Consider the following 27,921-nt stretch of genomic DNA (forward strand, 5'->3'; position numbering starts at 1 on the left):
TAAAGTTTTTCGTTTTAATATAAAAAAGCAACTCATTAAAATCCATCAATATTGCCCACTACAGTCCAGCATCTCATTCAATGGAGAGAATATATTCTGGTACTCTTAGTCCACCAGGCTACACAATCACCTTTATGTACTGTGCTGTACCTTACACAGGGCATCCGCTCGGGAGACCCTGCCCTTCGCCACCGTAGCCTCAGTAGCAAATCATTACAAGTTCAGCACGTGAGGGCTGGCGTTGGGCGGGCTGCGGGGGGTAGTGTGGCCACTCAGCATTGAGGTGTGTGGCTCCGGAGGGCACCTAGGCTGGCACAGCGGGTAGACCCATTGCTGGAGGCTGGAAGCACCCTGCTCCTCGTGCTGACGGTCTCTCAACATCGCCTCGTGGATGCTGCCCTCCTGTGTTGACTGCACACTCTCCCCAAGTCCAGTGGTTGCAGGCCCACTGGTTGCCCACTGTTGCCGGCCAAGACACAGTCCTGGGTCCTACACATCCCCCAACTCTTGGCATTGAGCCCTGGGGAAGTTCAGTGCTGGATATCCGTGTGGTTGGCAATTTATCTCTTACATAGTGCTATAACGACAGATTATAGTGTTGATTCCAGGACTGCTTATTCCCGGAACATACTTTGAATGCTAAGCAAGGATACCAGTGCAAAACAAAAGTAACTGTACACACACAACCAATCATAACCCTTCCACCTGAGCGAGAACTTACCATTACCCTGGTGAAAGATCCTGTGCCCACTCACTAAGCGTGGTGGGTCCTATCTCTTCATTCCAGTCCACTGACTCTAGATCTCCTGCACCAAGGTAGGACTCCTCATCCTCAGGGTGGGTGGTTGGGGGGGGGGGGGGGGAGATGGTGAAGGTTGGAAGGTTGGAGTAGGGTGCAAAGGAGTAGAAGAATGGTTGTATTAAAGGCCAGTCGTAGCAAACTCCGGCAATTGGAGACTGTACCCAGAACTAGTGAAAGTCCTGAAGGTGTCAGCGGGAGGGAGAGAACAACACAACCTTGAAAACAGCCAAGACCCAGAGAGGAAGGGATTCAGCTCCGTGTGTTCCACTCGACTCTCCTGGATCCACCCATCATGCCCTCTGATCAATCTGCCCTCTGATCCTAGATGTAGACTTTGAGCAGCGGAGCTCCTGAAGAATCGGTCTCGGTGTCCTGAAGAGATTCGTCTTTCCGCAATTCTGGAGGAAGACAGCAATAAATTAGAGCATTTAAAACCCCGTGGAGAGTGGGCTCTGCAGTACTGGGGTCATCGACATTCTAGAGGAGACAGCAATAAATTAGAGCATTTAAAACCCCGTGGAGAGTGGGCTCTGCAGTACTGGGGTCATCGACATTATGCGCCATCCTGCACGATATCATCAAGTCCCATGACCACGATTGTTCTTGCCAAACTTTTCTACAGAAGTGGTTTGCCATTGCCTTCTGGGCAGTGTCTTTACAAGACGGGTGACCCAGCTATAACCAATACTCTTCAGAGATGGTCAGCCCGGTGTCACTGGTCACATAACCAGGACTTGTGATGTGCACCGGCCGCTCATACGACCATCCACCACCCGTTCCCATGGCTTCAGCCTGATGTGGTGCTACACCTAGCCCAAGAGTGACCTGCAGCCGAGTGGAGGGAAGGAGAGCCCTACACCTCCTTTGGTGGAGACGTCATCCCACCCCGCCACTCAATAACGGCGTAAAAGGTCAAAAGCAAGGACAGTGCCGATGCCAGTTTCTGGCAGAAGAGGTTCAATGGAAGGGATGTGATGATGGATGAAAGCGAGGGGCTGGGTGGAGGGGAATGAGGGAGAGAAACAGAAAGAAGAACAGAGGCACAGGAGATGAGGTGCAAGAGACCTAGTTGAGACTGTCAAGCATAGCAAGAGGAGAAGAAAGAGCAGAGGCGCTGAGGGGTCGATTCTTCTCCCTGAAGTAGAAAGGTAAAATACTAGAGGACATAGTCTTACCCTCCAAGAAGACAACAATCTTGTCGTAGGGTTTGGAGGCTTGCGTGCCTCAATGACCTGGGGAGCTACGTTGGCTGGAGTCAGGGCTTTATGCTTTGGCTCTTGGTAGGGTCAAATGCCAAATAGGTCACAGGGTCGAGGACAGGTTAAGAGTGGTCCAGGTTCGGGGGTTCAGCTCGGGGCTAGCAACCCTGACTGGTCAAACAAAATTGCTACAGAAACAGCAATGAAGAATCCTCCTACATCTGAGTGTGATGGTATTCCTGAGTCTCAACCTAGGACTTGTGTGACTGACAGTAATGAAAACTGAGAAGAACCTACTGACAGGAGGTCACGAATACTGCCAGAGATGGAGGACCTTCATTGCTGCCCGAAACGCCAGCGGTGTAACAGGCAGCTGATTAAAAAAAAAAGGACACAGCTTTAAGGTAAGAAGGCTTGGAAGAGACTTATGAGGTGTTTTGTTTAAAACTAAGAGTGCAGGTATCTGGAATGCAGTGCCAAGGAAGTGGTGGAAGGAAGCAGAGATGACAGCAAAGTTAAGAGACATTTAGGCAGGCAGATAAACAAATGGAAGGAATGGAGGGATATGGACCAATAGGATTAGTTGGATTGGCATCGTATAGGGCCTGTTCCTATGCTGTATTGTTCTATAAGCTGACATAATTAATTGATGCGGACAGAGCAGAGATAATTGGGTCTTTCAACTGCCAATGAAGGTTAGTGACCCCACTGGTTTAGCAGACTAAGATTGACTTGCGCTGTTGGATCTTTCCATGCCTTCTGCCGCATATCAACAGCATGATAAACAGTAATTACCTGGGCTGGCCAAACCCTGCATTTGCCTTGCCTTCAAATCGAGCGGGTCTACGACCGAAATCTCCAGGTTGAGGTCTAAGCAGAAACAAAAGTTTCAGATCACACACTACACACACAGTAATTTCCAGTCATTCTCAAGCTTCACAGATCTCCCAGCGATAATCCCGACTGCATCTCCCCCACCCCAACTAAATGCGCCGATGACACAACCACCAGTGCATGCCTGCAGCAGCCATCGCTCCGATACAGCCCTGCTGAGGTCCCGGTCATGTAGACAGCCTGGCCCACAAATGCCATTCATGCACCTCAATCCCAATTCACCCCTCGCCTTTGAGTCTCCCAGACTCCCGTGCAATCTCGGTGCCCCCAGTGCAAGTCCAATGCAGCTCCTATCAACCTCAACACCCCACTGAAACCTCGACTCCTAATCAAGGGCCAATGGCCACTGTAATCTGTCTGAGTAGCCTCCAACTTGGCAGCACCAGTAATATCTCCCCACTTCCCCCTTCACTCTTTTTTACCCCCCAGTCCCCATTCTGATTCTCCGTGAACCCCTTCTCTTCTCCATACCTGCCCACCACCGGTGCCCCTGCTCCTTCCCTTTCTGCCGTGGTCCACCCACAAATTCCCCTTCTTCTTCAGCTCTTAATCTGCTCCACCTATCACCTGCCAGCTTCTCACCTCTTCGCCCCCTCCCTCACCCAGCTGTTCCCCACCCTTACCTGCTTTTACTCATCCCTTGCCAGCTTGTACGCCTTCCCTCCCCCTCCCCACCTCATTCTATCCTCTTCCCCCGCCATTCCAGTCCCGATGAAGGACTCGGGCCCAAAACATCGGCTGTTTATTCCAACTGAGCTGCTGAGTTCCTCCAGCCTTTTGTGTGAGCTTCCCAATGTCCTAGCCCGGCTCCAAAGTCTCATTCCCTCACCATCACTTGGCAGAAAAGTCTCTGCCTGAGGTTTGGCATCGGTGGAGGTGAGGCTGACTAGCCTTTCCTCATTCGGCTCTTGCGGGCTACGCTTCTTTTTGGGTTTCCTGGTGCTGATCCGGACTATGCCGGTCACGATCCGGCACTCGGCGTCTTTCTCATTGATCTTGTAGCCTTTGGTGATGCTGTCGATGAGCTCGCTGATCTCGCTGCTCTTGCTGATGAAGGTGGTGTCAGACGTGCACTGGGCCAGCATGTCAATCTGGTGGATGCTGAACAGCTCCAGCAGCTTCTTGTTGATGTACTCGTCCAGCTCGGCGCTGGACATCGAGCCGTTCAGTTCGTTGCTCTCCAGGTCCTCCTCCAGGAAGGAGTGGAACTCATCGGACAGCCGCTTGTGAGAATTCGGCGAGGTGCTGCCGGGGCTCTCCGACTTCTGAGAGTTACTGATGTGTGAGTCCTTGCGACACGAGTCCGTAGACAGACTGTGCCTGTTCTTGTCCCAGATCACCTCTTCCCCTCGCAGCTTGATATCGTAATAATTGAAACTGTTGCCTGCCAGGTTGGTCTTCTTACTGGGGTTGGGGTCAGGGCTCAGAGTGACCCCATGTGTTGGGTTTGAAACATATCTTAAATTGGCAGTCTCTGTAGTTTTAACATCCGTCGATGACTCTGTGGCCCTCGTACACGGATTATACCCCCCAGGGCCAAGCCTACACATCCCACAAGTCACCACGCAGCAGAACACCGCTTTGAAGGTCTGCCACGTGACGCAAGTTCCCAGGCCGCACGACTCGCACACACTCGAGTCCTCTACAACTTCAGCCGACCGCGGGATGAACCCGATGCTTTCCGAGTTATTCCCGTTGGAATCCCTGGGGCCGGCCTTGCGGTCGTGGCTTTTTAACAGCGGGTTGCTTCCCTTCCTCCGGGGTCGCCTGTGCTCTGGCGTCGACGTGTCGTAGGCCTCCAGGCTCAGGGAGTCCACGGAGAGGGGCGGCAGGCCCGGGGAGCTGTGGCGGCTCCCCACCGCCGCCGGGTCAGTCTGCCGAGACGGAGATTTCCGCTGAGCACCTTGCATGGCTGAGACTGAAGGATCTGTGGGGCAACAGAGAGAAAAACCATCACTTTACACCGTGCCCGGCACCAACCAGCAGCACCGAAATAACAGTTATTAAAGTAGTTTAAATATATCATTCATTTGTTATGTGCTATGAAGGACCTGAAGCAAGCAGTTCACGCAAGAAAGCCCACCAACATCCCCAAGTTGAAGCAGCTTTGTAAGGACAAATGGCCTAGAATTCCTCCAAGTCGATGTGCAGGACCTGATCAAGTTACTGGAGACATTTGGTTGAAGTTATTGCCGTATAAGGGCCAGTTACCGTAAGCAAAGGTTTGCAGACTTTTTCCAACTAACACATGTAATATTGGATCATTTATCTCGATAAATAAATGAACATGTATACTGTAATTTTTTTTGGTGTTATTTATATAATTGGGTTCTCTTCATCTAGTTTTAGGACTTGCGTGAAGATCTGATCACACTTTAGGTCATAATTATGCAGAAATAGATAAAAGTTCTACAGGGTTCACAGACTTTCTAGCATCACTGTATATTTTAAATAGCTAAGTTAGATAAGTAGTACAAAAAGAGAAATTAAAAGTAATGAGGTAGTGTTCATGGGTTCAGTGTCCATTTGGAAATCGGATGGCAGAGGGGAAGAAGCTGTTCCTGAATCGTTGAGTGTGTGTCTCCAGGCTTCTGACCCTGGATGGTTGGGGTCCTTAATGATGGACATCAAGCTGGAAGAAGAGCAGGTAAATCATGACTTCCTCCAAAGGTCTGTTACGGTTCCTGGCCGGTGGGAAGAGTTGGGAAAGTTGAAGAGTGGATCAGGGAGTTGCGGAAGGAATAGTCCCTTCGAATACCGACAGGGCAGAGGAAGATGTATCTAGTGGTGGAACTAGTTGAATATGGCACAAATTGTGGAGGTTGACCTGCTGAGCGTGGAAACAGGTCGGGTGGAAGGCAAGGTCAAAGGGAATCCTAAGCTTGTCCTATATATGAGAGGGACTGAGACCAGAGGTTCGGGACATAGATGAGGCACAGTTGAAAACCCTGTCTACCTTGGAAGAATCTATCGAAAAATGTGGAAAATCCCAACATGAAAGCAAATGCATTAGAGACTAAACTAATTTGTTATAATGAAATAGAAACATAGAAAACCTTCAGGACAATACAGGCCCCTCGGCCCACAAGGCTGTGCCAAACATGTACTTACTTTAGAAATTACCTAGGGTTACCCATAACCCTCTAACTTTCTAAGCTCCACGTACCTATCCAGGAGTCTCTTAAAAGACCCTCTCGTATCTGCCTCCGTCACCATCGCCAGCAGCCCGTTGCACGCACTCACCATTCTCTGTATAAAAAACTTACCCCTGACATCTCCTCTGTACCTAATTCCAAACACCTTAAAACTGTGCCCTTTTGTGTTAGCAATTTCAGCCCTGGGAAAAAGCCTCTGACTATCCACACGATCAATGCCTCTCATCACCATATATACCTCTCTCAGGTCACCTCTCATCCTCCATCGCTCCAAGGAGAAAAGGCCGAGTTCACTTAACCTACTCAAATAAGGCATGCTCCCCAATCCAGAAACGTCGTTGTAAATCTCCTCTGCACCCTTTCTATAGTTTCCACATCCTTCCTGTAGTGAGGTGACCAGAACTGAACACAGTACTCCAAGTGGGGTCTGACCAGGGTCCTATATAGCTGCAACATTACCTCTCGGCTCTTAAACTCAATCCCACAGTTGATAAAGTCCAATGCACCGTCTGCCTTCTTAACCACAGAGTCAACCTGCGCAGCAGCTTTGAGTGTCCTATGGACTCGGACCCCAAGATCCTTCTGATCCTCCACACTGCCAACAGTCTTACCATTAATACTATATTCTGCCATCATATTTGACCTACCAAAGCGAACCACCTCACACCTATCTGGGTTGAACTCCATCTGCCACTTCTCAGGCCAGTTTTGCATCCTATCAATGTCCTGCTGTAACCTCTGACAGCCCTCCACACTATCCACAACACCCCAAACCTTTGCGCCATCGGCAAATTTACTAACCCATCCCTCCACTTCCTCATCCAGGTCATTTATAAAAATCACGAAGAGAAGGGGTCCCAGAACAGATCCCTGAGGCACACCACTGGTCACCAACCTCCGTGCAGAATATGACCTGCCTACAACCACTCTTTGCCCTCTGCGAGCAAGCCAATTCTGGATCCACAAAGCAACATCCCCTTGGATCCCATGCCTCCTCACTTTCTCAATAAGCCTTGTATGGGTACTTTATCAAATGCCTTGCTGAAATCTATATACACTCTATCTACTGCTCTACTTTTATCAATGTGTTTAGTCACATCCTTAAAAATTCAGTCAGGCTTTTAAGGCACGAGCCTTTGACAAAGCTATGCTGACTATTCCTAATCATATTATGCCTCTCCAAATGTTCATAAATCCTGCCTCTCAGGATCTTTTCCAACAACTTATCAACCACTGAAGTAAGACTCACTGATCTACAATTTCCTGGGCTATCTTTACTCCCTTTCTTGAATAAGGGAACAACATCTGCAACCCTCCAATCCTCCGGAACCTCCCTCATCCCCATTGATGATGCAAAGACCATTGCCAGAGGCCCAGCAGTCTCCTCTCTTGCCTCCCACAGTAGCCTGGGGTACATCTCCTCCGGTCCTGGAGACTTATCCAACTTGATGCTTTCCAAAAGCTTCAACACATCATCTTTCTTAATGTCTATATGCTCAAACTTTTCAATCTGCTGATAGTCATACTGACCCTGCTGGAGTTATTTCCTACAGGGCAGGGGTTCATGGGAAAAAAACTTACATCTTTCTTTTCACGAACCTCTAACTGTGGTTTAGCATTTCCTTCAATTATGAATGTAGGCAACGAACCACAGTAGTATTAGCAGTACCTGTGACTTTGTCACCAATAGAAATCACAAATATTTTCATATCACATTATATCATTTACGGCATGTTCATCACTACTTGTTATTTAACGTGTTAGTAAAGAAGCACACATATTACTATGTTGCATTTTGCGTTTTTTTGGTATTTTGATAACTGTATATCAATAGAATTGGTTTCTTTTATAATCCCATCGAATTTATTTTATATATTTACATACATTATTCCGAGAAGGGGTCCTTAGGCTTCAGTGGACCCCCAAAGGAGTCCATGGCATGAAAAAGGTTGAGGACCCCTGGTCTAGGGGCTAGACAAGGAGCTAATCGAGTTCTATAGGAATACACAAAGGTTTGATCCATGGAAGAGCAGAGCCACGACTATAAATGCAAAACGGTCACAAATATATCCAATAAGAAAATTTCAGAAAATCTTTTCACCATCATCAGGGGATCAGTAGTGGAAAAGGTGAGCAGTTTCAAGTTCCTGGGTGTCAACATCTCTGAAATCTATTCTGGGCCCAACGTATCAATGCAGTTACAAAGAAGGCACCACAGTGGTTATGCTTCATGAGGAGCCTGAGGAGATGTGTCACCACGAATGTACTGTGGAGAGCATTCGAAGTGCGGTGATGCACAGTGATGTCTGGAATGGAGGGACCACTGCACAGGACTGGAAAACCCTGAAGAAAGCTGTAAACTCTCAGTCAGCTCCATCATGGACACCAGCCTCCCCAACATCCTGGGCAGCTTCAAAAGTACATCCGTCATTCAGGACCCTCATCACCCTCTTCTCTTTGCTACATCAAGGAGAGGGTACAGCAGACAGGAAACACACACTCAATGTTTCAGGAACAGATTCCTCCTCTTCGATTTCCGAATGGACAATGAACTCATGAACACCCCCTCGGTATGTCCCCTCTCTTTTTGCTCTATTTACTCATATGAAGCTCTTTATTATAATTTATAGATTTTATCTCTCTTCCCTCTGAGCTGTACGGGTGCGTGGCCGCACGGTAACTGAAATGCTCCTGTGCACATCGCCCTTGTTGCCACGCAGCTGGATAGAATGATTACACAAACCATTATTTTTATTCACTCGCTTCAGGACCTCAGCACTGCTGATAAAGCCACACCCACTGCCCTTCCCTAACTGCGCTTCAGGTGGTGGCGGTCAACCATCCTTTTGGACTGCTGCATGTTGGGTAGGGAGTTCCACAATTAGATCCAGTGATGACCATGATGAACTTGCCATGTACAGTGGATTCCAGTTAACTGGGACACATCCGGACCAGTACAGTTTGGCCTAAAATTTTAAAAGATTGGCTGTTCTAATTAACCAAAGATTCATGGAAATAGTTAAAGGCTATATAAAATAGACAAATTACCATTTAACTGAGTAACAAATTATGTATTTAAATGAAATACTGAACAAATTAGAACATTACCAATACCTCTACTATAAAACTGTATTAGTTCCTAATATTTATCAATGGAACAATTCATCTGCCATGTTGTCTGATTGACTGTAAATGAACAAAATCAGTGCAGACACCTGATGCAGATACTGGACTGCCCTTCATCCAATGCTTTAGACGACTGCATCCTCCAAATCTTCATTTTCATCGCAATACTGAAGTTTTCTCATGCTCGCTTCTCACTGCTTCTGTCGAACAAGAGGTCCAGGAGCCTTGGGTCCAACACCAGCAGGTAATAACAAACAGGTATTACCCTAAACCATCAGACTCCTTAACTGGCACAGAAAACTACATGCACCACAACTATAAACTGATTCTACAGCGAAGTGACTCACTTTCAGGGACTCGTTATAATTCATGTTTTCAGTATTATTTTTTATTTACACAAGTTGTCTCCTTTAGCATATTGGTTCTTTGTCAGTCTTTGTTTTTCCTATTGCATTTCCTTATTTTTCATATAAATGCCCGCAAGAAAATAGATCTCCGGGTGGTATATGGTAACATATACATACTTTGACAATAAATTTGCTTTGAAGTTTGAAATCAGGTTTCTGGTTTGTTAATTTAAGTCCCTACATTACTAGATCGCTGCCACGTCTGTGAAAAGGGAGGACTGATCACAACCTGAATGTTTTGTTGAGGTTGGAATGATATAAAATTTTCCTTTGTCAGCATTTGGCTTTACCTCATCACCAGCTCCCCAGCCCCTTCCACCTGTTGTAATTAATCCTCACGTTACATTCAAAACTGGATAAATAGAAACTTCCTACAACTAAACATATTGGAAAGATTAACACAACTATCTGTCAATCCCATAAACCATGTTTCCTTCTACTCACTGAAATCTTAGCAACTGAAAATAGACCAAACTCTTCACAACTCGCATGTTACACTCAACCACAGAATGAGTTTCAGACCATACCGTGGCATTACATAAATCATTCCTACCTCTATAACATCACCCAACACACACAGCTGCCTCACCCTAACTGCTTTGGGAAAGCTCATCCTTGCTCTGTTTTTAATGAGGTCTTATAACATATGAGGAGTGTTTGATGGTTCTGGGCCTGTACACGCAGAAGTTCAGATCTCATTGAAACCAATCGGGTATCGGAAGGCCTAGATTGAGGGGATGTGGGGAGGATATTTCCTGTAGTGGAGCAGTCTAGGACCAGAGGACACAGCTCAGAATAGAGGGACGCCCTTTTGGAACAGAGATGAGAAGGAATTTCTTTAGCCAGAGAGTGGTGAATCTGTGGGTTTAACTGCCATGGATGGTTTTGGAGGCCAGGTCATTGGGTATATTTAAAGTGGAGGCTGATAGGTTCTTGATTAGTCAGGGCATCAAAGGTTGCAGGGAGAATGGAGTTGAGGGGGATAATAAATCAGCCATGATGGAACAGCAGTAAAAACTCAATGGGCTGAATGGCCTGATTCTGCTCCTTAGCCTTATGGTCTACACCTCCAAATTTACCGGCTGCAATGCTTTCTCAGTCGGTCTTATTTGTCCTGTAAACTTGAAGCCACCTCTATAGACACTTTACCTCTTCACACATCGGCACCCATTTTATTGAACGTTATCCAACAGCCTGGCGCAGAAACACCAATGCCCACGAACGGAAAACCCTTCACAAGGTTGTGGGCCGGGGCCCAGTCCATCGCGGGTAAAGCTGTCCCCGCCACCGAGCACATCTACACAAAGCGTTGTCGCGGGAAAGGAGCCTGCATCATCGGGGCCCCCTCTGCCCAGGTCATACCCCATTCTCACCACTGCCAGCAGGCTCTTGAACCAGTGGGGAGAACTTCATTCACCCACAACCTATGGACCCACTTGCAAGGACTCTGCATCTCACGTACTTGAGATTTGTTCATTATTTTCATTTCTTTTTATATTTGCACAGTTTCTTGTCCTTTGCCTTTCATTGATTCTGTTACGGTTACCTGATTTGCTGAGTAAGTGTGTCCACAAGGAACTGGGCCTCAGGCCTGTGCGTAGCGAGATATACGTACTTTGATAATAAATTTACTTTGAACTTTTGGCTGTGATGTGGGGAAGGGGCGGTGCTGGACGGTAACATGAATAATCCCATCACTGAGATGTGGGACAATTACAAGCTGAGGCTCACACAGCTCTGGCTAAGTAAATACTGAACAGTGGAATGTGGCAGAATTGGAGCAGAGTGAAGGGGAGACCAAATTAAAAACGATGAGAATGGAATATAGAATAAAGTAAATGGCTGGGAAGAAATCAAGATAGTCGAGGAATCCAGGGCAGATACCGATAAACACCAGCTTCAGATAAATCAGCTCACATCTGCCCATACCTGCATTGTATACACGATACCAAACTGACAGAAATAAACTTCAGTGCCTAAATTGACAAATATTTACAATACTGCCTGATTTTAAAGTGGCAATGCACGAGTAGTTTATTCTGGAGTCAGCCTGATATTTTGACCACTCGTGCATTGCCCCATAAAAATATATTTCAGGTGGATCCCAGAATAAACTACCTGTGTATTGAGTGACGGGAAAGACAGCTGATCAGGAGGGAAGTGAAAATCAGGAGGAGATGGGTGGGGGGGAGGAGGGTGGGGTGGGAGACCAGGGCGGGGGGGGGGGGGCGGTGATGTTTCCTATGGTGGGGAAGTCTAGACTGGAAAATCCTACAAAAGATAGTGGATTCAGTCCAGTACTTTACAGGTGAAGCCCTCCCAACCACTGAGCACGTCTACAAGAAACGCTTTCGAAGCAAGGTAGCATCCATCAACAGAGATCCCCACCACCCAGGCCATGCTCTCTTCTCACTGCTGCCATCAGGTAGAATGTACAAGAGCCTCAGGACTCACAACACCAGGTTCAAGAACAGTTACTACCCCTCAACCATCAGGCTCTTGAACAAAAGGGGATAACTACACTCACTTGCCCATCCATTGAGATGTTTCCCACAACCAACGGTCTCCCGCTAAGGACTCGATATTCAGTTCCCATGATTTATTACTGTCTATTTATATTTGCATTTGCAGTTTGTTGCGTTCTGCATTCTGGTCGATCTTTCATTGATCCTGTTATAATTACTTTTCTATAGATTTGCTGAGTATGCCCACAGGGAAATGAATCTCAGGGTTGTATATGGTGACACATACAATCTGTGCGGATTGGTGATAACATATCCTCCTTGCTGACGATCAACACTGGCGCACCACAGGTGTGTGTGCTCTCCTCTCTATATACCCATGACTGTGTGGTTAGGCACAGCTCAAGTACCATCTATAAATTTGCTGATGATACAACCATTGTTGGTAGAATCTCAGGTGGTGACGAGAGGGCGTACAGGAGTGAGATATGCCAACTAGTGGGATGGTGCCGCAGCAACAACCTGGCACTCAACGTCAGGAAGACAAAAGAGCTGATTGTGGACTTCAGGAAGGGTAAGACAAAGGAACACATACCAATCCTCATAGAGGGATCAGAAGTGGAGAGAGTGAGCAGCTTCAAGTTCCTGGGTGTCAAGATCTCTGAGGATCTAACCTCGTCCCAACATATCGATGCAGTTATAAAGAAGGCAAGACAGCGGCTATACTTTATTAGGGGTTTGCCGAGATTTGGCATGTCAACAAATACACTCAAAAACTTCTATAGATGTACTGTGTACAGCATTCTGACAGGCTGCATCACTGTCCGGTATGGAGGGGCTACTGCACAGGACCGAAAGAAGCTGCAGAAGGTTGTAAATCTAGTCAGCCCCATCTTGGGTACTAGCCTACAAAGTACTCAGGACAACTTCAGGGAGCAGTGTCTCAGAAAGGCAGTATCCATTATTAAGGACCTCCAGCACCCAGGACATGCTCTTTTCTCACTGTTGACATCAGGTAGGAGGTACAGAAGCCTGAAGGCAAACACTCAGTGATTCAGGAACAGCTTCTTCCCCTCTGCCATCCGATTCCTAAACAGACATTGAACCTGTGAACACTACCTCACTTTTTTAATATATATTATTTCTGTTTTTGCACATTTTTAAAGATCTATTCGATAAATATATACTGTAATTGATTTACTTGTTTATTTATTATTTTATTGTATTTATTATTATTTGTTTTCTCTGCTAGATTATGTATTGCATTGAACTGCTGCTGCTAAGTTAACAAATTTCACATTCCATGCCAGTGATAATAAACCTGATTCTGATAATAAAATTTACTTTGAACTCTGTGGTCTAGGGGAATGGGAATGGAGACTTTGAACATAAAACACAATCATACCAGCACAAGTACAGGTCATTTGGCCCACAGTACGGTGCCACTCTTTTTGCCTACTCCAAGATCAATCTAACCCTTCCCTCTGATGTACCCCTCCATTATTCTTTCATCTTTACACCTTTACACATTTAAATGTCTCTAATGTGTCTGCCTTTACCACCACACCTGCAGGGCATTCAATCACCCAACACTCTGTGCAAGAGCCACCTCTGACATCTACCCCCCCCCCCAATACTTTCCTCCAATCACCTAGAATTATGCCCTGTTGTATTTGCTGTTTCCACTCAGAGAGAAGGGTGCTGGCTGTCCATTGTATCAATGCCTCTTATTCCGTTAATGGTCCGAAACACCCAGTGGAATTTGCTTCCAGCAGTCCCTTTGCTAGCCCAGTTCAGATCATAACTGTCTTCTCTGTGGACTCATTTCTTTTCTTCATTCCCTCCATGTTCTTTTTGCCACCTCTCCCATTTAATCTATCGTCTACCTCCCTCTGGTGCCCCTCTTCCTTCCCTTTCTTCCATGGTCAACTGTTCTCTCCTATCAGATTCCTCCTTCGTCAGCCCTTCACCTCCTCCACCCATCACATCCCAGCTTCTTAGTTTAATCCCCCACCTTCCCCCTCGTCTGGTCTCACCTATCATCTGCCAGCTCACAATCCCCCACCAACCCACCTTCTCATTCTGGTTTCTGCCCCCTTCCTTTCCAGTCCTGATGAAGGGTTTTGGCCCAAAACGTCGGCCATTTATTCTCCTCTACAGATGCTGCCTGATCTGCCAAGTTCCTTCAGCACTTTGTGTGTGTGTTGCCCAGGATTTCCAGCATCTGCAGAATCTCTTGCGTTTATCGTCTACTTTCTTGGCTTTTGTGACAGGACTTAGTAGATTTCCCAGAATCGTTGTCGGCGATACTCTAAGGGGACTTAAAACAGGTTTCATTGTCCCACACAGTCACTGAACAAGATCCGTCGCTACCTCACTTTCCCTAAGTCACAAGTCTTTTAAAGTGGTAGAGTAAGTTAAAAGATTGTTGAATACAGAAACAAGGAAGTTGTGCTAAACCTTACAGGTCTTTTGTTAGGCCTTGACCAGGGACCTCAGGCTTTCTGCACTACAACTCGCGTTCTCAGTATTATTTATTTACTATTTTATTTGCTCACTTTGTCTTTTAGGCATTTGTTATTTGTCAGTCTTTGTGTGTAGTTTTTCATTGATTCTGTTTTACTGTGAATGCCCGCAGGAAAACAAATCTCGAGGTAGCACATGGTGGCAGACACATACTTTGATAATAAATTTACTTTGAACTTCGAACGCTAAAACTTGGTTGAGGTCTTAAAGAGTTACAGGTTTAATAGTGTGATCCGCCCTCCAAGAGGACCTTTCATAGGGTTTGGAGGCTTGCGTGCCTCAGTGACCCGGAGAGCCCTGTTGGCTGGAATCGGGGCTTTATGTGGCTCTCGGTAGGGTCACCCCTGCCAAACGGGTCAAAGTCCACCAGTCCTCCAGGTTCGGGTGTTCGGCTCGGGGGCTTAACTACCCTGACTGGTCAAAAGGAAAGCGTTACAGAAACAGCAACGAAGATTCCTCTACATGACCAAGGGGTTTCATTGCTGCCCTAAACTCCAGCGGCCTAATGGGCAATTAATTCATAGCGTGATCTACAGGCACGTGGAGAGGTTTATTCTTCTCAGAAGGCGAAGGGGAAATCTGCTGAAGCTGTTGCATCCTTTGACAGAGCACGCGGGAGCAATTGTGTCCTGTGCTCCGTGAGTCAGTTACCAGAGGTGACTAGTACACGGCAGAAGAACACGAAGGGAAGCGAGGAGAGAGATGCCTCCACAGAGAAAGTAGTTCAGGTAGTGCCAACGGGAAAGCTGGGAGCAAATTCCACAGGATGGATTCGGAGCACCCCATTTGGCAGGCCTATGGTGAAAAGGCAGTGCGTGTATCTAAAGCAGGCAAGCTAACAAGCACACTCAGCTGAGGATCCACCTTTGGTGCTGCCAGTTTAAGATGATTAATGAGGTGTACAAAGTCTATTCTGAGCTCTAATAAGGCCCCAGGCGATCAAACTATTGCTCATCTGGTGTTTTACCAGGATAAAAATTTGACAGCACAAAAGGAGATCATTTAAACATGCAATAACTTACCCCACTTTCCGGGAAATCATGAGCGAATGTAAAACAACTATGACATACTGAGATTCCTGAAAGAATTTGCAGAGGTGATATTCAGGCAAAAATGTGAATCAAAGGTTGACCAAAAAGTCTGGTGAACGGATAATCTATTGGATTATTTTAGGGAAGCAGAGAGGCAGAGAGAGAGATGTTTATACAGCACAGAAAGTGGCCCTTCAGCTCCTCTAGGCTGTGCCAAACTATTATTCTGCTGGTCCCAGCAAACCGTACCTGGAGTGCAGCCTTTCATACTCTCTTATATTGCAATGGAACTCACGTCCACCCTTTCCCGCTAATAGCTCATCCCAGACTCGCGACACCCTCAGGTTCCCCTTAAATATTTCACCCTCTACCTATGATGTCCAACTCTAGTCTCACGCAACCTCAGTGGAAAAAAAACTTGCCTGCACTCACCCTAACTATACCCCTCATAATGTTGTACACCTCTATCAAATCTCTCATTCCCCTACGCTCCAGGAAATAAAGTCTTAACTTATTCAACATTTCCCTACAACTCAGGTCTTCATGTACCAGCAACGTCCTAGTAAATTTTCTCAGTACTCTTTCAATCTTTCTTGCAGGTAGCTAACCAGAACTGTACACAGCATGCAGACCCTATCTACCTGTGATGCCATTTTCAAGGAATTATGGACCTGTATTCCCAGATCCCTTTGTTCTACCACATTCCTTAGTGCCTTACCGTTCACTGTGTCAGACCTACCCTGGATGGTCCCCCCCAAAGTGCAAAGCCTCATACTTGTCTGTATTAAATTCCATCGGCCATTTCTCAGCCCATTTTTCCAGCTGGTCCAGATCCCACTGCAAGTCATGATAGCCTTCCTTGCTGTCCACTACACCCTGAATCTTGGTGTCATCCAGAAAATTGCTGATCCACATCACCAGCAAAATCATTAATACAGAAGACAAACAACAGTCCCAGCAGCCATCCTGCTGTCGCTAGCTATTGAAAGCAGAGCCACTGACAGTGGAACACAGAAAACTGGGGATTCATAGGGGGAAAAAGTTCTGGAAGAAAACAAACATTTGTAGCACCCAATGAGGTCACAGATAGAGAGGGATACGATATGATAATTGGTACGTCTGAACTAGCTATAGATCAGGTGCTGGTAAATCATCACCATTACGTGCCATGTCGTATCACAAGGACATGGTCTTTCAATGACCATGATTGTTTTAGGCAATTTTTTTCCTACACAAAATAGTGACATTGCCCACACATCACCCAGTGTGTGCATGCAGGGTTGGTGTGTACACGTGTGCGCATGTACACGCCAATATGAAAATGCAGGCCAGGTGTGTATGCGTGTACGCAGGAACAAGGCAACATGAAAATGCAGGCCCGGTGCGTACATGTGTACGCAGGTACACGCCAGCATGAGAGGAAGTCCCATTGGGAGAGCGGCCTGCGCCGATGAAATGGCGAGAGGCTGAATGAGTGACGAAGGTTGGCGCTGACTGGGGAGATCACTCAGTGCTAAGGATGTGCTTCCAGAAAGGAAAGCATGAATGGAATCAATGCTAAACAGTTCGTCATTACAGAGACAAGACCGTAAGATATAGGAGCAGAATTAGGCCACTGACCCATCGAGCCTGCTCTGCCATTCCATCATGGCTGATTTATTGTCCCTCTCAACCCCATTCTCCTGCCTTCACCCTGTAACCTTTGACAGTCTGATTAATCAAGAACCCATCCACCTTCAGCTTGAATATACCCAATGACTGGGCCTCTGCAGCGTCTGTGGTGATGAATACCACACACTCAGCACCCTCTGGCTGAAGAATTTCCTCTTCGTCTCTTTTTCTAAATGGAGGCCCCTCTATACTGAGGCTGTGCCTTCTGGTCCTAGACTCCCCACTACAGGAAACATCCTCTCCACATCCACTCTATCCAGGCCTTTCAATATTCAACAGGTTTCAATGAGGTATAAATAAAATTCAAGGCATAGACACATTGATTTATAACTTTTTAAGATCGTTATAGAATACTTGGTTAGTGCAGAAAAATCCGAAGATCATCCATAACCTTGTTGACCGTTATAGCAGGCACAAAGGGCCAAATGGCCTACACCTGGTTCTCAGTCCTAGGAATTTACAATTTCACTGCCGATGTAATAACAAAGAGGATGAATGCACGTGCTGCCCTTTGAAACGTACGTGATGAACTAGCACACAGTCCTGATGAAGCCTCTCGGCCTGAAACGTCAACCATTCATTCCCACCCATGATTGTGTAGCCAAGTTTCCATCAAACTTAATATACAAGTTTGCTGATGACACAACAACTGTAGGCCGTATCTTGGGTAATGATGAGTTTGAGTACAGAGAGGAAATTAAGAACCTGGTGGCAGGGTGCGAAGACAATAACCTATCCCTCAACGTCAGCAAGACGAAGGAATTGGTTGTTGACTTCAGAAGGAGTAGCAGACCGCACGACCCCATTTACATCGATGGTGCGCAAGTGGAACAGGTCAAAAGCTTTAAGTTCCTCGGGGTCAATATCACAAATGACCTGACTTGGTCCAACCAAGCAAAGTCCACTGCCAAGAAGGCCCACCAGTGCCTTTACTTCCTGCGAAAACTAAAGAAGTTTGGCCTGTCCCCTAAAACCTTCACTAATTTTTATATATGCACCGTAGAAAGCATTCTTCTAGGGTGCATCACAACCTGGTATGGAAGTTGTCCTGTCCAAGACCGGAAGAAGCTGCAGAAGATCGTGAACACAGCGCAGCACATCACACAAACCAATCTTCCGTCCTTGGACTCACTTTACACTGCACGCTGTCAGAGCAGTGCTGCCAGGATAATCAAGGACACGACCCACCCAGACAACACACTTTTCATCCCTTTTCCCTCCGGGAGAAGGTTCAGGAGATTGAAGACTCGTACAGCCAGATTTGGGAACAGCTTCTTTCCAACTGTGATAAGACTGCTGAACGGATCCTGACCCGGATCTGGGCCGTACCATCCAAATATCCGGACATGCATCTCGGTTTTTTTACCCTACTTTACTTTCCCTTTTCTATTTTCTATTTATGATTTATAATTTAATTTTTTTTTACTACTTACTATCGATTTGTACTCCATGGAGCACGAAGCGCAGAATCAAATATCACTGTGATGATTATACGCTCTAGTATCAATTGTTTGGCGACAATAAAGTAAGATGCTGCCCGACCTGCTGAGCTCCTCCAGCACATTATGTGCATTGCTCGAGATTTCCAGCATCTGCAGTACCTCGTGTCAATGATTTGCCAACCAATATCCCTGTTTTTATCCATACCATGACTGGTCAATGCCCAACTCCGGTTGCCCCTGAGAAGTTGCAGGAGATTAATCCAGTGATGAAAGAATAACAATGCATTTGCAGATCAGGACAGTGGGGATGTAAATCTTGTATGTGCTGTCCTTGCCCTTCCAGAGAGTAAAGGTTCTGGGACTGGGACAACTAGCCCTAGTGAAAAACTGTAGATGTTGCACACTGCGGCCAGTGCTTGAATTTCAGGGGGAGACAGGCTGCCATTTTAACAGGCTGGATTTTGACAAGTTTCCCAAGTGTTTTTGGAACTACACAAACGCAGACAAGTGGAACATATTCCATCTCACTCTTGACTTGTGCCTTGCAGATTGGCACAACGCTTTCTGGAAATCAGAAGGTGAATCAGTCATCAGAGAACATCGTGACTGGCTTGAATAAACCTCTGAAATGAAGAGTCATGGTGGAAACTACTGATGATGACTGGGCTGGGGATACTGACCCGAGGAAGACAATGTCCTGGAGCTGAGAAATTGACCTCCAGAGTAGCAACCGTGCCCACTGTGTGATGTATGACTACAGTCACGGACAGCACTTCTGTCATTTTCCAATCCTTTGCACCAAATGTTACCTTGTGGTCAAAGAAATCGCTCGATCCAGTTCCAGAGCTCAGTCTGGTTGTACTTGTTTGGGTGAAGGTCCAGAGCGAGTGGTTTTGGCAAGACCCAATCTGAGCTTCATGAGCTTGTCATTGACCACCTGATACTTAACAATCTGCTTTTCAGGTTCTCCATTAGGAAGGGTGTCAATGGCTACAGGGAGAAACAGCAGAATGCAGTCGAGAAGGAAAATAAATCAGCCAAGATCAAATGGCAGAGCAGACTTGAGGGGCCCAATTGCCTAATTCTGCTCCCGTTTCTTATGGTTGGTAACCTTGTTAATAACACCACCCTGATGTAGTTAGCTCAATGGAACTTGTAAACACAGATGCTGGAAATCCAAAGCAACACACACACACACAAGATATTGCAGGAACTCATGGCGTCAGGCAGCAGCTATAGAAATGAATAAACAGTCGATGTCTTGGGCCCAGAATTTGTTCTGCTTTTTGCAGGACAAGACATTCCTGGATGTTCATCCAAGATTCAAGATTGTTTAATGTTATTTCATATAGAGAAATGTAAAGGAGAACAAAATAATTGTTACTCTGGATCTGATGAAGCACAAAAATAAAAACACAGTAAGATAAAGATGCAATTATGTTAAAAATCACAATAAGTATACATATGTAAAATAGCTTAGATTGATTGTATGTTCATAAAGAGAGACGAGGCACAGGAGTGTCTGTACATAAGGTGACTGACAGGAAATGATAAAGTAGTGGTGGTGGGGACTGTGGAGGGGTGGGTTAGCAGGTGGATGTGTATAGGATACATATGGAGTGTAGAGGAGTGGGTTAGCAGGTGGATATGTATAGGATATGTATGGAGTGTGGAGGGGTGGGTTAACGGGTGGATGTGTATATTTTACATATGGAGTGTGGAGGGGTGGGTTAGTGGGTGGATATGTATAGGATACATATGGAGCATGGAGGGGTGGGTTAGCAGTTGGATGAGTATGGAATGTGGAGGGGTGGGTTAGCGGGTGGATATGTATATTTTACATATGGAGTGTGGAGGGGTGGGTTAGCAGGTGGATATATATAGGATATGTATGGAGTGTGGAGGGGTGGGTTAGCGGGTAGATATGTATAGGATACATATGGAGCATGGAGGGGTGGGTTAGCGGTTGGATACGTATGGAGTGTGGAGGGGTGGGTTAGCGGGTGGATATGTATAGGATACGTATGGAGTGTGGAGGGGTGGGTTAGCGGGTGGATATGTATAGGATACGTATGGAGTGTGGAGGGGTGGGTTAGCGGGTGGATATGTATATTTTACATATGGAGTGTGGAGGGGTGGGTTAGCGGGTGGAGGTGTTGATCAGCCTTACTGCTTACCACTCCAGCCACTGTTGTAAACACAGTGGATATATATAGCTATTTCTGCAACACAAGTTTTATGCATACAGGAAGAATGTTCACAAGATCACAAGACAAAGGAGCAGAAGTAGGCCATTCGGCCCATCGAGTCTGCTCTGCCACTCCACCATGAGCTAAACTATTCACCCATCTAGTTCCAATTTCCGGCTTTTTCCCCATATTCCTTGATACCCTGACTAATTAGATACCTGTCAATCTCCTCCTTAAACACCCTCAATGATTGGGCCTCCACAGCTGTATGTGGCAACAAATTCCACAAATCCACGACCCTCTGGCTAAAAAAATTTCTCCTCATCTCTGTTTTAACTGGGTACCCTCTAATTCTAAGACTGTGGCCTCTTGTCCTGGACTCACCCACCAGGGGAAACAGCTTTTCCACATCTACTCTGTCCAACCCTTTCAACATTCGAAATGTTTCTATGAGATCCCCTCTTATTCTTCTATACTCTGATGAATACAGTCCAAGAGCCGACAAACGCTCCTCATATGTTAGTCCCTGCATTCCAGGAATCATCCTCGTAAATCTTCTCTGAACTCTCTCCAACATCAGAACATCCCTTCTAAGATAGGGGGCCCAAAACTGCACACAGTATTCCAAACGAGGTCTCACCAGTGCCCCATAGAGCTTCATGAACACCTCCTTACTCTTATACACTATTCCTCCTGAAACAAATGCCAACATAACATTCGCTTTCCTTACTGCCGATCCAACCTGGTGGTTAACCTTTAGGGTATCCTGCACGAGGACCCCCAAGTCCCTTTGCACTTCTGATTTTTGAATTTTCTCCCCATCTAAATAATAATCTGCCCGATTATTTCTTCTTCCAAAATGTACAACGGTACATTTCTCAACATTGTATCTTATCGGCCATTTCTTTGCCCACTCTCCTAAACTGACCAAGTCTCTCCTAAACTGACCAAGTCTCTCTGCAACCTTTCTGTTTCTTCAACACTTCCTGCTCCTCCACCTATCTTGGTGTCATCCGCAAACTTAGCCACAAAGTTGAACTGTCCCATGGTCTCTGTCGTCCTTTAGCATTGCGCAGCATAAAACTAATTGGCTAAGAACTGTCTTCTGGAATTTTTTTTATATTTTTAGAGATTTTTTATATTTTATTTATATTTTTTATTTTTATTTATTTAGGAATGAAGGAAAGAACCCTTCATTCCCTTTGAGCTGTGCCCCCAGCAACCCCCAACAATCCCCAATTTAACCCTAGCCTACTCACGGGGCAGTTTACATGACCATTTAACCTATCCAGTACGTCTTTGGACTGTGGGCGGAAACCAGAGCACCCAGAGGAAACCCACACATTCCACGGGGAGGACATACAGAGACTCCTTACAGACGGCACCGGAATTGAACTCCCACCTCCAGAACGTCCCGATCTGTAACAGGCTCACGCTGACTGCTAGGCCACCGTGATGGGTACCAAGCCTGCAGTACTCTGATCTGATATATAAGTTACGCGATCACTCGCTGCTCTGGCCATTGAAGACTCCTTTCGCCGTTAGGTTGGAGCAGGTTGGTGCCTGAAAACAACACCAGAGAGGCAAGAAAGGATGCTCTCAAAAATGCTGGAGGAACTCAGCAGGTCAGGAAGCAATTATGGAAATGAATAAACAGTTTTCAATCGAGACGTTTCATCAGGACTGGAAGGGAAATGGGCAGAAGCCAGAATAAGAAGGTGGGGTGGGGAAAGAGTACAAGTTGGCACACACAGGATTGACCCATTGCATACCAGATCATAGTCCTTCCTCTCCCACTCCTCATCCTGGCCTCTTACCCCTTCCTTTCCCGTCCTGAAGAAGGGTCTCGGCCTGAAACGTCAACTGTTTATTCCCCTCCGGAGATGCTGCCTGGGCTGCCGAGTTCCTCCAGCATTTTGTGCACGTCGCTCTGAATTTCCAACATCCGAAGAAACCCTTGTGTTTCAAGTTCCAGTTTATTGTCATCTGACTGTACATATATACAACCAAACGAAACAACGTTCCGCCGGACCTCAAAACAGAAAACACACAGAGCACATAAACTAATATATGACCATAAATTAAACATACTTCGAAGTGCACGCTGCCCAAGTTCCGTATACCATACAGCATGCGGACTTTGGGTGTGTTTATAACATGCAGGGGGTGCTGAATCTTTGAAATTCTCCACATGGGGGCGCTATGGAAGCTGGAGGCACAAAGCACTGCAGATCCCGGGGCCTGCAGCCAAAGGTAAACCCTCTGGGTAAACTCAGCAAGTCAGGCAGCGTCTGAGGAGGTAAATGGAAGGCCAACACTTCAGGTCAAGACCCTACTTCAAGTCTGGTGTAGGGTTGTAGTTCAGGGTCTCTGCTGCCGCAGGTGCTGCCTGAGCCGTCGAGTTCCTCTGGCCATTTTGTTTTTTTGTTCAGTTCCTTGTACTCCAGGATGAGACCAGCTGATATTTAGATATTCTGAGACACAGGTATGGTGCAGAAAGCAGATAAAAGATCAGGGAGAGCAACAAGAGGCCAGATACGACGCCAGGTCCTTTTGAACAGGATCCCACATTCTCTCACCATTTAAAAGCCCTCAGCAGTTCCATTTCTTCCCCCCATTGAAGTGGATAACCCCACAATTTTCTGCATGCACATTATCGAAGACGTTGTTGCTCACTCACTCAATTTGCTGGCATCAGTTGAAGCCTCTTTGCATCACAGTCACAAATCATATTCTAGTTTAGTTTGGTGTGAGTGAAAATTTAAATAATTATACAACAATGCAGGGACCATCAAGGAGCAAAGGGTGGGGGGAGGGAGTGAGATGGGGGAAGAGCGAGGAGGGAAATGACCAGCTGATGTCTAAATTTGGACATCCCACTTTAAGAAGAGGTACAGATTCAGAGAAGATAACAAAGGAATCTGCTGGAACGATTTCAACGATGAATCGCAAGGCTGTCAATCAGCACATTGCTCTCCCCACGACCAAGAAATCCAGAAGCCGTTCAACAGAATGAAGAGTTAACCCAGGGTAAGTAAAGGGAACTGGCCTGCAAGAGGTTACGTGTGGTAATCAGAGTACAGCTTCAAGACAACTGACAAAGGAATCGGAGAAAAATACAAGCAGCAGAGAGAATTTAGAGCGCAGTGCCACAGAGGAAGTGGTTCAACAGTAACTTTGTGAAAGGAAATAGATAAATAACCACAGGACAAGGGGAAGAGTTAACCGGACCGGTCTTTGAAAGACCTGGTACAGACTCGATGGGTCAGATGTACCTGTATTGTAGTACGACTCTAAAAAAAAATTTACCAAGAATCTCTTACATTTCTAAAACATTTTTCACATCCTCATTACCAAAGCACTTTTGATCGGTGGTCACTACCCCTTAGCTTTTCCTCTCTGTAGTCTTTGCCATCTCACTCCCCCTACCCTCCCCCACCCCCATACAGAATGATGTAATGAAATTTTAAAATGTTTCTGCCATTCAGGGAAATGCAGCGGCAAACAGCACTGACACGTCGGTAAAAATCCTTTCACAGGTGGTCTCAAACTTGTCCAATCATTCAAATATTCAAATTGAGCTGGGCTTTAAAAACCAAAGATTACAGACGGAACCAACATGGTAGGACAGGAAAGGAGGCAAAGGCAACAGCGTCACATCCCAAACGGATGCACAGGCTGCTGAGGGAGTCTAACGCAGCAGCTGAAGATGCCCAGCCGCATACGAGCTGCCACGACGTGGCATCCTGCCCTGCCATACAAAAAGCTCCTCACACCGAAAAGCTCCTCTACAACAGCAATCAAACAGAGAGGTGATGCCTATCAGGAAAGATTGACTAGTGTCCAAAGTTTAAAGTACACTTATTACCAAACTTTGTATATTACATACAACCCTGAGATTCGTCTCCTTACGGGCAGCCACAAAACCAAGGAGCACTATTAAAGAAACCCATTTAAAAAAAACACCTGCCAAACACCCAACGTGCAAAATCGAAGAACAAATCGTGCAAACGATTAAAAGTAAGCAAATAACATTTAGAACAAAAGGTCACGGAAGTGAATTTGCAGCCCAGAAGCCAGTCATCACCGCGGCCCGTCCAACAGCCACAGCGTCAGATCCGCGCAGAGACGAGGAAACCAAAAGCAGAGCACGATAGAACACAGGAACGAGCCCTTTCGACCCGTGATGAAGATTGAGGGATTTCTGATAACGAACGGGCTCCTGCGGATGGCACAGATGCTTCCACTTACAGGGAGTCTGTCATCGTTTTGTATTTACGATGCAAGAGAAACTTCTCTATCCAGGTATGTACATACCTGGGTGCCAGGTAGCACAGCAGCTACCACTGGGGCACTGGAGTTCAGAGTTCAATTCCCACTACTGCCTGTAAGGAGTTTGTACGTTCTCCCCGTGACCACGTGGGTTTCCTCCGGGTGCTCCAGTTTCCTCCCACAGTCCACAGACCAACTGATTGGTGGGTTAATTGGTCATTGTAAGCTGTTGTGTGATTAGGCTGGGGTTAGATAGCTGGGTTGCTGGGCAGTGTGGCTCGCTGGGCTGGAACGGTCTGTTCTCTGCTGCATCTCTAAACAAGACCATAAGATATAGGAGAATTAGGCCATTTGGCCCATCGAGTCTGCTCTGCTATTTCACCATGGCTGATCCATTTCCCTCTCAGCCCCAATCTCCTGCCTTCTCCCTGTGTCCCTTCATGACCTGACTAATCAACAATTTATCAACCTCTGTCTTTAGTATGTCCAATGACTTGCCTTCCACAGTTGCCTGAAGCAACGAATTCCACAAATTCACCACTCTCTGGCTAAAGAAATTCCTCTTCATCTCCGTTCTAAAAGAACGCCCCTCTATACTGAGGCTGTGTCCTCTGGTCTTAGACTCTCCCACCATAGGAAACATCCTCTCCACATCCACTCTATCAAGATCTTTCAACATTCAGTAAATTTCTGTAAGGTCACCCCCCATTCTTCTGAATTCCAGTGAGTACAGACCCAGAGCCATCAAACATTCCTCATACAACAAGCCATTCAACCCCGGAATCATTTTCTCGAATCTTCTTCGAACCCTCTCCAGTGTCAGCACGCCCTTTGTTAGATAAGGGGCCCAAAGCTGCTGAACAGCACTACAATAAGCCAGGCCTCACCAGTGCTTTATAAACCCCCAACGTTACATCCTTGCTTTAAATGAATAATTACTTTAGTAAATAAACCACTGTAACAAAGAGCAGCTGGGGGAAATAGCAAGGGCACCTTTAAAGGGGAGTTGAATTTACACAATGAAAAGCAGTGCTGGGAGGATTAGAGACAGAGAAAGCTTTGGACAACACATCAACTCCAACACCAAGCAGATGACTCAGATGGCCTGTTCCTCAGCATAGGAGACACCGGCTACATCACAGAACCAGCTCTTTGCTCTGAGGAAGGGCAAGACGGGAGAACACACTCCAGTATTCACCGGGGGTGAACGAGGAAGGGAGCAGAAGAGATTTGAGGGTAAAGAGAGGGAATGGCAAGGGTTGGAAGAGTGAGGAGGGAGAAGGCCCTGACAAGGTCTAAGTGACAGTGGCAGAAAGAGATGAACAAATTCAAATTCCCTGGGTGTCAACATCTCCGAGGGTCTACCCTGGGCCCAATTACAAAGAAGGCACGCCTGCAGCTACACTGCATTAGGAGCCTGCGGACACTTGGTGTGTCACCAAAGACCCTTGCCAAGATCTACCCACAGAGAGTATTCTGAATGGCCGATCACAGGCTGGTACAGAGGCTCCAATGACGCAGAAAGCTGTAAACTCTGCCAGTTCCATCGTGGGCACCTGTGGGGGCATTCTCAGAAGGCAGAATCCAACATTAAGGACTCTGACCAACCTGGACATGTTCTCCTCTCATTACCACCATCAGGGAGGAGGTACAGTACCCGCCCTCAATGTTTTAGGAACAGCTTCTTCCCCTCCGCCATCTGATTTCTGAATGAAATCATGAACACCACCTCACTTTGTGCACCACCTGCTATATCTTTATTGCAAGTTATAGACACTTTTAAATTAGTCTGCATCGCACTGTCGCAAAACAAAACTTCACGGCAAATGTCGGTGACAATCAGCCTGATTCTCGATCTCATCAGAGAAAATGCTTCACGGATCTCCTCAGAAATTCCTTGAAAAGCTGTAGCAGCCTCGCCGTCCCAGGACCGCTCGAGGGGCCGCCGAAGCGCTCGGGAAAGCACCGCGGCCGGACATTCTGCCCGCAAGCAACGGGGGGCCGCGGAGCGGGCGCCAGCTCCCCAGACAACCCTCCCACCACTGGCATGCCCGTGGTCAGGCGACCCCCTCTACCCTCTACCCCCTACCCCTGCCCTGGCTAGTTGCTGGCCACGTCCCCCACACCACAACATCGAGTAAAGTTTAAACTTGTTTTACTTGCAGCAGAAAAAAAAGTCACAACACGCTACAGAAAAGTAAAATCTCTGACTTAGACCTTGTCCCAGGCTTCTCCCCAACCCTACCGTTCGCTCAATCTGGCCCCTTCCTTGTAGACTAATCTTCCTGCTTCACTCTCCTTCCCTTCACGCTCACTTACATGCCCTCTACTCCCTGTCTCTCTCTCTTTCTCCTCCACACTCTCTTCTCTCGCCCCAGCCTTTGCCAACATTCCCCAGGGAGTTAAAAAAAAGTTTCAACAGCCAGGAGAACTTCCCGGGATCTGCGGCCGGGCCTCGGTTTCCGGGTCCTTACCATAACACACGTTCCTGGGAGGCGAGGCCCCGCCGAGGTCGCCTCCTGCGACCCGCGCTCTGCTCCGGACTGCAATCCGATCCCTGCCCACTCCCCACGATCCCGTTTCTCCCTTGTCGATCCCTTGGACTCTCTTCCCCCGTCCCGGCAGATCCTCACCTGGACCAGGTGAGCGCTGACGTCACGAGGTGCTCCAGGAAGGGGAAAAAAATGAAACAGGAAACGCGGGGTTGGTTAAACTTGTAATAATTAAATTGTTGCCAAATATTTA

At 46.7% G+C, this 27,921-nt stretch overlaps 1 protein-coding gene across 1 annotated transcript; it reads right to left on the minus strand.

Moving 5' to 3' along the window:
* On the minus strand, positions 1-27,833 carry kdf1a (keratinocyte differentiation factor 1a). The gene is made up of 4 exons (XM_072247089.1): positions 27,651-27,833; positions 3,725-4,822; positions 2,797-2,871; positions 1-1,200 (listed from the first exon to the last, which is right to left on the minus strand). Exons 2-4 carry the CDS (start codon positions 4,803-4,805, stop codon positions 1,124-1,126), a joined length of 1,233 nt encoding a protein of 410 aa, XP_072103190.1. The 5' UTR covers positions 4,806-4,822; positions 27,651-27,833; the 3' UTR covers positions 1-1,123.
* Between the last annotated feature and the right edge of the window lie 88 nt (positions 27,834-27,921).

Source organism: Mobula birostris, chromosome 30 (genome assembly GCF_030028105.1).
Source record: "Mobula birostris isolate sMobBir1 chromosome 30, sMobBir1.hap1, whole genome shotgun sequence".
Classification (NCBI taxonomy): domain Eukaryota; kingdom Metazoa; phylum Chordata; class Chondrichthyes; order Myliobatiformes; family Myliobatidae; genus Mobula; species Mobula birostris.